General features: G+C 44.2%; 1 protein-coding gene across 1 annotated transcript in view; it reads left to right on the top strand.

Annotated features, from left to right (window-relative positions):
- The window catches only part of ANKH (ANKH inorganic pyrophosphate transport regulator), a 97,219-nt gene that overhangs the window by 52,181 nt on the left and 34,456 nt on the right, over positions 1 to 10,582 (top strand). Inside the window, exons 3-4 of the mRNA XM_014543552.1 lie at positions 5,512 to 5,630; positions 8,542 to 8,625. Coding sequence (XP_014399038.1) covers positions 5,512 to 5,630; positions 8,542 to 8,625 — 203 coding nt within the window. The remainder of the gene's footprint in view (positions 1 to 5,511; positions 5,631 to 8,541; positions 8,626 to 10,582) is intronic.

The raw sequence follows: 10,582 nt of genomic DNA, 5'->3' as shown, positions 1-10,582 counted from the left end.
CACCCACCAGGTTTAACTCACAGAGTGGAAATATGAACCAGGGGAATCCAGGCTTGAAACCTAACTTCTCTACATTCTTTCGTTCAGGTGAAACTAGCCTAATGGTCTTCAACTTTCCCTTTTAGGTGCTATTTCCATCACCTTAATGAATTTATTTTTTAATCAAGATCTTACAGTTTTTCTTTTAACTTTTTAAAATATATATATTTATTTATTTCAGAGAGAAAGGGAGGGGGAGAGGGAAGATAGAAACATCAATGATGAGAGAGAATCATTGATCAGCTGCCTCCTGCAAGCCCCCTACTAGGGATCAAGTCCACAACCTGGGCATGTGCCCTTGACTGGAATCCTTCAGTCTATAGGCCGACTCTCTACCCACTGAGCCAAACAGGCTAGGGCAAGAGCTTCCAGCTTTTCAATGGCATTTATATGAGGACATGTGAGCATAGAGGAGGAAGCGATTCCTTCTCTCAGGGGTTGGTTTGGAAAAGCCTCCTGGAGGAAGTGGTCATCTCTTCACTGGCTCTGAATTCGTGAGTTGTATTTCAGAACAACTCTTTCTAATTTTCCCCTTCTCTTTGATATAAGACAGAGTTGAGAACTTGACCCAGTGCTCTAAATTAATATTTTGCTCTAGCCATGTAAAATTCCAAAAGGTGGCTCGTGATTGTAACAACACCCCGGTGTTCTGCAGTTTTTCAGTTTCATGTCCAACTCTTCTCACCTGCATGGATTTAGTGTTGCCTGACTCCCTACTTCACATAGATGTAGAAACCACTGCTCTGGATTTATTTCTTTACCCATCTATTCTCAACAGTGACCTGTAAGCCTCTTCCATGTCCAAAACTGCCTGGGCAGTCAGCAGAGCTCAGAGCAACAACAGTTTTGCCGTGAACAAGTGAAGTCATTTCTAGAGTGGTTCTGTTTCTCAGTCTTCCCTTGTCAACAAATTTTTCCATTATTCATGCATCATAAAGCAGCCCTCTAAAGGGTGAATTGGTACAAGTTAATGTAATTTAAAATGAGGGGGCTAGGAATGAACGGGCAGTTTCAGTACAGTCTCACAACTTATTGCTATAGAACAAACCACCGCTATATTCAGTGGTTCACAACATAAGCATGTATTCTTGCTCACCAGACCATGGGTTGGCTAGGTGGTTCTTTTGGATGATGGCTGTGCTCATGCCTCTGTGGTCAGCTGACAGGAGCAGGCTCTGCTGATCTTGGTGGGCTTGCTGGGGGGCTGTCAGCTGACTGTAAGCTGGTCTAAATGGCCTCTGCTGGAACATTTTTGCAATCAGTCTGTCCCAATCACCTCTTTGGGGGTTATGGATTCATGAATTTATTCAATCAATATATAATGAGCACCTCCTATGTGGCAAACACTGGGCTAGATCTGGGAATTCAGACATACTAAGGCCTGTTCTCTAGAGAAAAACAGATATTATACAAAAATCATTACAAAACTCTCTCTTCCATGTCTTGATGCCAGTGAGATAGAATTGTTGTTCTTATATTAATATTCCACATTAACTTTACTTACTTTGTGTATAGGTTTATGCTACCTGTCCAGGGCCTGGGCAATGTTTGTACCTCTCATCCCCATATCTTCTAGATGAATGTTGCACAGTGCAGATTATGGATGAGCTGATCATATATGTCTATGACCCAGCCTGATGCAGATGACCGGACTCTCTACAGCTATACATTAGGTGGCACACTGCCCAACATGCAGAAGTCATTCAACCACTTTTAAAGTGATTTCAATATCAGTCATGCAAACACACCACTTTGGAAATGATACGTTAGAGACACAGGGGTGAAGTTACCGGCCCCTGTGTCTAATAAACAGAACATAGTGGGCCAATCAGTAGTGAGACTTTCACGCTTCGGAGCTTGGGGATTTGAATTAAAATAAGGTTTCTCAAATTTGCCTCTTGGAAATAAACATATTATCCTGTTCTTAAAATGGGAGGAGGGCTTTCTCCTCGATTCCATGGGAAAATGCAGGTATATAGACTTGTTTTGGTGAATATTGATGTTTCATGGCCTTTTGCAACAAGGGCTGGTTAATTACTGGATGAACAAGCTCGAGAACCATTGATTCTGAAAAGGGTCCATGACCCTGGCAGGCTGAGGTCAGAGAAGCCCGGATGTGGATGGGCCCTCTGGTGTCTTCTTGTTTGGGCAGTCAAAGCTGCCGACCTGTAAACAGGTCAGGCCAATGTCCTCTTACTGCGGCCCCGGCAGGAAATCCATTTACATCTGCTTAAACACCTTGTTCAATGTTCCTGTTTAACGTTCTGCTCTTCGTAAGGACTACAAGCTGTTTCAGAACAATCTTGGGAAGGCAGTGTAGAGACGTTGAAGGTTACTGGATGTTGTTGAGGCAGCTAACCTGGTAATTAGGGACTCCATGCAAAGCCCTTTAAACAAATTACCCCCAGCCAACAGCACAGCCACAAACAGCTCCAGGGCACAGGCTGGGAGGGAGGGGGGATGGCACAGACAGCTGCTCAGATTTATATCCCTGCTCACAGGGGGGAAACAACCTTTGCAGTTATGATCAGTCTCTTCTGCGTGTAGGGGAAGAATAGAGGGAAGAAAGAAAAAAACAGGAGAAAAAGCTTTTCTTGGCCTCCAAATTTTTCTAGTACCTAAAGGAGGAAAAGAAGGGAAGAGAAGCAAAGGCAGCCGTGGACCCACCAGTCCCTAAGAACGCTGGGACCGGGACCCTGGAGAGCTCAGCACCAGCTGCAGGCTGCAAACAGCAGGGGTGAGAGGACCCTGCTGGCTGCAGGAAGCTGGGCGGGGCTCAGCACCATCAGCCTCAGACCCTGCTAAGCTTTGAATGTTTCCTGCATTACTCTGCAGAAAGGCCTGTTTTCGCTGCTTTAGTCACACTCTTCTAACATGAGGAGGAATATTTACCAAGGGCCCAGCAGCTCATTTGCATTGATCTCTACCCTCCCAGGCCACACAGCAAACATATGCCCGCGGTCAGCACAGGTCCCATCTTTCCTGCCGCTGCCCTGGAGTCTCCCAGGAAAAGAACCCTCTCCCTTTCCGAGGAGCCGCCTGTGTGCGCAGCGTGGGCAGCTCAACAACAGAAATGGGCTGCCTCCCAGGTCTGGAGGCCAGAGGATCAGGTGTCGCAGGGTTGGTTCCTTCTGAGCCGTGAGGCCACTGGTCCAGGCCTCTCCCCGCTCCTGGTGCTTTGCTGGCACCCGTGGCCGCCCTTGGTCTGTGCAGGCGTCACCTGCCCTCTGTCTCCCCGTCCACATGGCGTTCCCTTGTGCGTGTCTGTCTCTGTCCAAATGCGAAGAACACCAGTCCTATTGGGGTGGGAGCCCACTCTACTCCAGTATGACCTCATCGTAACTAATTATATCTGCAAGGGCCCTGTTGCCAGATTAAGGTCACATTCTGAGGACTAGGGCTAGGACTCCACAAGGGAATTGTAAGGGGACACAGCTCAAGCTGCACCACCACCCTCCAGCCTGTCACCCGTTGTGCGGCCCCAGCTTTGGCTGTTCAGCCAAGTCCACTCAGCTGGCGTTTTATATCGACTCTAACCTTTAGCAGGGAATTCTAGCTCCTGCGCTATTCATAGCCAGCGCTGGCCTCTTGCACTTGGCATTGTGCCGCTCTGCTCGCCAGCCTGACTGCCTTGTGTGTGGCCAGCGGCCTCTGCCAGGGTGGGGCAGTGGTGTGGGCAGGGTCAGCACCACCTGCTTGCCGGTCCCAGGGGACGTTTCCTGAATGAATGAAAACACACGTACAGATAAACAGTAGCAACAATAAATTCTGAGATGAAATTTCCAAGGTTCAGCACCTAAACTAGACAGTTTGCATGATAAAGCACATCATCGTGTTACTTTGTGATTCCGTCAGCTTAGTTCAGGTCTGCATGCCTCCATCATGCCTTCTCTAATCCACGTTCATCTGTGTGCCTTCTGACTCAAACACAGACATCGAAGCTGCCTCCTTCCTTCCTCGTCCCTTGCCTGTAACTAATCCCACTCTCCCACCCTCTTTCTGCCACGTGACACCTCCCCTCCTGGATGTATCTTCTTGCTGTCTCAGTGGCCTGCTGCCAGGGTGGGGCAGTGGTGTGGGCAGGGTCAGCACCATCCACACCTGACACCTTTGCTCACCTGGCAGCCCACCTTATGGATTTCTCCACGGCCCCTCCTTGGAGGACTCGGCCTCTCTTCCTGCTTTTGCCTCCCCCACCTCCTTGTTCTCTGCATGTCTTAACCCTTCCCGCCTCCACCCCCTGAAATCACAGACTTGCACCTCTGCGCCCATGTGTGCATTTAAATATCCTTGATATCATCCTACAGACCTCACTTAATTCCTGTAATTCAAGAGGAATACTGACAAAGGATGGAGAGTCATTTCTTTTTACCAGTTAATGTGATAATAAGTCGTCCCCAAGCTTTGTCGGGGCGGCGGGGGTGGGGGTTGTCTTATTGTTTCTCATGAAGTGAGACTCCCGCTGCATTCTCTCTCCTTTCTGCTTTCAAAGCAGCTTCTGTGGTTGTCAAGTACGTGAATGCTCATATTTATAAAAGAACGAAACCAGCAGGGCACTCCTATTAAAGCGCGATGTAAAACACCGTGGAAAACACAGAGATGATCATCTTCCTGGATAGTCTAAACATGAATCAATGAGGTAGAAAAACGTAATCATTTACTTCATCCTTGCTGGTCCTGTCCATCGGAATGCCTAGCTAACGCATGAAGAAGACCTTTCTCTGACTTCCCGTTATGCCTAGTTGGCACCTGCACATTCATTCAGCCCTCGTTAGTTCAGTGCCATTATGTTCCAGTCACACACTGGTCACAAGTCCTGGTGTTGGAGGGACATTAAAAGAACCTCAGAGATACCATTTTTCTACCATCAGGGCTATCCCCAAGGTTGCTACACTCTTCCCCCCAAAAATGAAACAAAATAAAGCTAGATATAAAATATTTCCTAGAAGGCATAGTAACATCCAGGAATTTTCTCTTAGTAAATGATTAGAAGTATGTTTAAACCTTTAGCTTCAAATCTATCCATCAAGCCTTCTTTTATAGTATCAAAATAATGGAAACCACCTAAATATACAATAATAGGAGACTGAGTAAGTTGATACTAAGTAAACCTACAGAAAGGAATTCAGTGCAACCATGAAAATGTAGAAGCATGTCAGGAAAAGGTGTTCACGGTTTACAAAAGAGTATATATAAGTATGATCACATTTTCTCTTAAAACACACATGCATACGCCACATACTCCCGCCACACACACCCCATAAAAGAACTGAGTGATTAGAGCCCAGAGTATTCCCCATGACTCCTGCCCCCCACCAGGTAGAGGGGTGAGATTGTAGATGGTTTTCTTCTTTTTGCTCATCTAAATTTTCTAATTAAAAAAACGTATTACATTTAAAATAGTTTTTAAACTGTTGAGAGAAAAAGCATATAAAGATAACGTTTTCTAAATATCGCTGTGTGTGTTTGCAGCTTACAGTGACCTAGGCTACTACATCATCAATAAACTGCACCATGTGGACGAGTCCGTGGGGAGCAAAACGAGAAGGGCCTTCCTCTATCTTGCTGCCTTCCCTTTCATGGATGCGATGGTGAGTAGGGAAGATGGCTGGCTTGTGTCAACTATTTCAAAATATACAGAATGTAAAATTTAGCATTTTAACCATTTTTATGTGTATAGTTCAGTACATTCACACTGTTGTGAATCTTCAGAACTCTTTTCTCATCTTGTAAAACTGAAACTCTGTCCCCACTTAACTCCCCATGCCCCCTCCCCAGCCCCTGGCAACCACCCTTATACTTTCTGTCTCTATGAATTTGACTCCTCTAGGGACCAAATATAAGTGGAGTCATACAGTATTTGTCTTTTTGTGAGCACCTTACTCCATATAATGTCTTCAGGATTCATCATGTTGTAGCATGTGTCAAAATGTCCTTTTCAAGCCGAATAATATTTCATTATATGTATACTTCACATTTTGTGTATTAATTCATCAATGGACATTTGGTTACCTCCACCTTCTGGCTATTGTGAATAATACTGCTATGAATGGGTGTCCAATATCTCTTCCAGTCCCTGCTTTAGTTCTTTTGGGTATACACCTAGAAGTGGAGTTGCTGGATCATATAGTAATTCTCTTGTTAATTTTTTGAGGAATCATCAAACTGATTTCCATAGTGGCTGCACAATTTTATATCCAGTAATCAGAAGGGTTCCAATTGACCATTGAGGGAACCAGTCCATCTTGTCAGTGTATTTTATGAGAATTGTCTGTACTTGCTGTAAATTGTGGCAGGCAGCAAGAGAGCCCATTTGAAAATTTTGATTGAAATGTGAAGTTCTATTCTGATATATTCAGGATATGGGAGATCAAGATGGCTTTCTGATAAATGCACCACTTGTGTGGTATGAATACCTAAAGCTTTTTAGAATAAGAATCTCTTTAATATACTGATTAGATTTCATTCCTTTAAACACCAGCTTTACCACATTACTTAAGGGCAGCTCACTTCCATAGATTAAATTCTTTGTCAGGATTCTGAAGAGTTCTCATGCAATGCTTTTCTTCTATCCATGTGTGTTATACACATAAAGGAGACTTAGCAAAAAAAATATATATATATTATATATATGTATCTATATGCCAGTCATATCTAATGCTGAAAAATAAGTCCGAAGAAATTCAGACTTCATTTTAAATTACCCTAGGAAGGAGACTTAAAAATATGATGACCAGTACAGTTTTTACCATCCCTACCTCAGGTTTTATTTACATCAGACAACTGAGGTAAGTAGATATCTGTATTAAGGTGATGCAACAGCCCCAAATCCATGGAAGATGAAACAAGGTAAAATAAATATGTGGCCCATCTTCTCAGATGTTACCAAAAGGCTTAGTTTGCCTACAGTTAGATCAATAACAGCTTTCTACAAGTTTGCAGGGTAGCCTTAACTATTAAACTCTTAGGTTTGATGCGAGGGTTCTGATTTTCAATTGCTATGACTTCACTTTAGTGGGAGAATTTAGCCATCAGAACACGATTATCTAGATTTTCTTTTTTATTTATTTTTTTAATCATCAGGTTGACACATAACCAGAAAAAAGAGAAAAGCTAATGGGTTGGGACCCATAGAACCAGGTTCCCCAAGGTGTCCCTGCTGACTGACCGTGACCCCACCGCGCCTTCAGATCAGTCAGAGCTGAATGAAGTGACAGCCTCGCATCCCAGACAGAGTCCAGGATATTGCTCTGTGCCTGCCCACCATCTGCATGGGACTCTGTAAACACAGACAATCACAGTCACACAGTGAATTCAGGAAATGGGACTATTAGTAAAAGTGAATCACAAACTCTTAGTTGCCCTGTATTCCACTTTCCTTCAGCTATATTCATTTCATTTGCCATGGTAGAGTTTCTAACACTTAGTATAACACCAAAATATGATTAGTACCCTTTTCTTCCATGTTTTGTCTATCAATTCCCCAAAAGACTCCAAAGGTAAGAGATTTCTAATAAAAAATAAAATGAACTTGTAGAAAGATCAGGTCATCTCCCCCAACACACACATGCATACACACACACACACACACACACACACACACACACACACACACCTACAGCATGGCCCTGATATATTGGTTGGAGAGATAATATTTGAAAACCACAAAGCTTATCATCCAGATGGCTTTTGGTCAACAAAGATAGCCCCGACGCTCTTTGCAAATGTTATCTACAGTTTGCATTTCTTTTCACATTTGGCACCTTGGGACCCATAAGCTGAGGAAGGAAGTCGATGTGGCAGCTGCTATGTAAAGTCTTGGCACAGAGCCGTTTAGCTCAGATGAGATGTCGTTTCTGTGTCAGGCCAGATCGGCCTTTCCAGGTTAGGAAGATGATCCTTAAACTGATCCTATCATGAACTTCAAACCTGCAGTCCCCTGCACTTTTCATTGTCTACTCCCCTTAAAGGACCTTCTTCTTCCTTCCCTCAAAGGCACAAAGTGGTAGATCAGATCCCGCCCAAACTTGAAGAGAAGGAAATAGTGGGACCTTAATTAGTCAGTGAGAACCAGTAATGACGGTGGCAACTCAGAACCAAGTTGAGCCCTCTTTATGATGGGCTGCTGCTCTGTGATTCCAACTGCTGAGAGAGAGAGAGAGAGAGAGAGAGAGAGAGAAAGAGAGAGAGAGAGAGATTCCTCCATTCTTGGTGTTTGCCCAGCTCTCCCACCAGGCACGTGACCCTAACCAGTACACTAGTCTGCATACAGTTGGTAAGAGATAAATGCTGTGCAGTCACTGATTCCTCTTAAAAGTCTAACAGGGAAGTAGCCCCCAGGCCCAGTTATAGACATTTTACCAACCAAATATTTACCAGCCTGCACTACAGAGGTTTTAGGGGGTATAAAACCTATTCCAGGAATGCCCAGTACATCACAACAACCAGAAATAATATCATCCCAAAGGTGTACCTCATGCCAAATTCTTTTTCTTCTGGCAGGCATGGACCCATGCCGGCATTCTCCTAAAACACAAATACAGCTTCCTGGTGGGATGTGCCTCAATCTCAGATGTCATAGCTCAGGTAAGTGTGGTCTAGGGTCAGTCAGCGTTCTCAGAACTGGCTGATGCCTCCTGTCCATTCATTCACTCTGCGGTACATCAAACGTAAATGTTTGTGAATCCAATGAGAAAAGGAGTCTCCTGTGATACAAGTCTGTATAATCTCACTAGAATGAGGGTTTTAGGAAGTTAAATTAGTATCAGAGGTTCTGACCTTGACTTTTAAAGAATTTGCGTGTGGAATGACTCTAAGGTCATAGCTGAGACCTCTTGGGGTGGCCATAGGGTCACTGTGCACTTAGCTGCATGGACCCTCGGCCCTCCATGTGGCTAACAACACATGGCCTATCACTCAGTTTTAGAGAGAGCACTTAGGAATTATTCTTAAATGTTGTTGCTAATGGCCTGTCCGGTGTGGCTCAGTGGTTGAGTATCGACCTATGAACCAGGCGGTCAGAGTTCGATTCCCAGTTAGGGCATGTGCCCAGTTTGCAGGCTCAATCCCCAGTGGGGAGCGTGCAGGAGGCAGCTGGTCAATGATTCTCTCTCATCACTGATGTTTCTATCTCTCTCTTCCTCTCCCTTCTTCTGGAAAAAAAATGTTGTTGCTCATGTTGCCCCGCAGGGCTGCCATCCGCACATCATTTCCCACTTTTAAAAGAACCAGGAAGTCAGAGGCTTCCGGGGAAGAAGCCTCCCTTGCACTTTGTGCTGAGTCCAGTTCCCTGGGGTCTGGCACCAGCCCTGGTTTCCATTCTCCGTTCTTCCTTCTCCTACCAGGGATACCACATGAAAGATGTCGGCAGAAACTTAGATTCTATTCCTGTAATCTAAAAATTAGACTTAGTTCAACATTCAGGGATTTAGGAGGAGGATTTTTCCGTGGAGGAGGAGGCTGGACTGATTTCTAAGCTCCCTTCCCAGTTCTCCATTCCATTCCATGAACATTTCCGTGCTTACCTTCCTGGTTTTCCCCTATTGTCCACGCTAGTCCTTTAGCCATCTTTTTGGAATAATCTACTGTTAAACTGTTAGTTCCGCCCTAAAGACCAAGAGTTAAATTTCCAGATTCATTGCATTTACTCCATGGATCACAATTGAAAGCAATTTAAATTCATTCCTGCTAACACTGTGTGTGCATGCCTGCACACGCATGTCACACACCTGTGCACGAACTTACAGCCATGTTCCTTCTCAGTATTAAACCTGGTCCTGGCCCTCGCCTGTTGGGAGGGCTCCCAAATTCAGAATAAACGCGTCTGGTTAGTAGGAGCCATGGAAGCTGGATTCAGTTGGCACCTGGGTTCGGTCTATTCCTGGCGAAGTAGTTATTTTAAGCCTTGTAGTTTGAATTCCTAACACAATATGGTTGGGGGAGTAAATTTAATTTTTGTTCTTAAATCTTTTACCCCCACCCTCAGCTTTATTTCTCTTATTACCTGAAAGCATTTGTTAATTATTGAATTTGGAAATGAGTAAATAGTTTCTAGGAAAAGTCCTTTGAAATACTACCTTGGCATAGATGGCAAGTAATCGCCAATAATAAAAATGAAAATAGTTGATAATGCTTTGGACTGCAGTGGCAATTCCCATTATTTACAAATTTTACTAAGCTAATTGGTTTCACACAGTCGCACAAAAAAGCTCTTGGTTTGGTTTAAATGTGCAGTGCTTTTCTGTGCCGCTATTATTATAACAGTCATATGTTCCAATGATATTGCCAAGGGATTTATGAAAAATGTTGCTGTGTGTGTTTCCTTTCATGATCACCTGCATGTTCTTAGCTTGTTCAGTATAAAAATGAGAATTCTCTTGAGGCTTTTGGACCTTCCTGGGACCTTCAGTCCTTTAATCTTTCTGCTGTCATCAGCCCTTACCTTCGGAATCATCTAGACCCCAAGGATCTGGTCAGACACCTGGGACCCAACCTAGAGCATCCCTCTTCATCACCAGGTCTTTTCAGTTTTCATCCTAGACTT

The sequence above is a fragment of the Myotis brandtii genome, unplaced genomic scaffold (assembly GCF_000412655.1).
Source record: "Myotis brandtii unplaced genomic scaffold, ASM41265v1 scaffold328, whole genome shotgun sequence".
In the NCBI taxonomy this organism is placed as follows: domain Eukaryota; kingdom Metazoa; phylum Chordata; class Mammalia; order Chiroptera; family Vespertilionidae; genus Myotis; species Myotis brandtii.
Note: the sequence above shows the minus strand (reverse complement) of the source record. Positions and strands in the feature narration are given on the sequence as shown.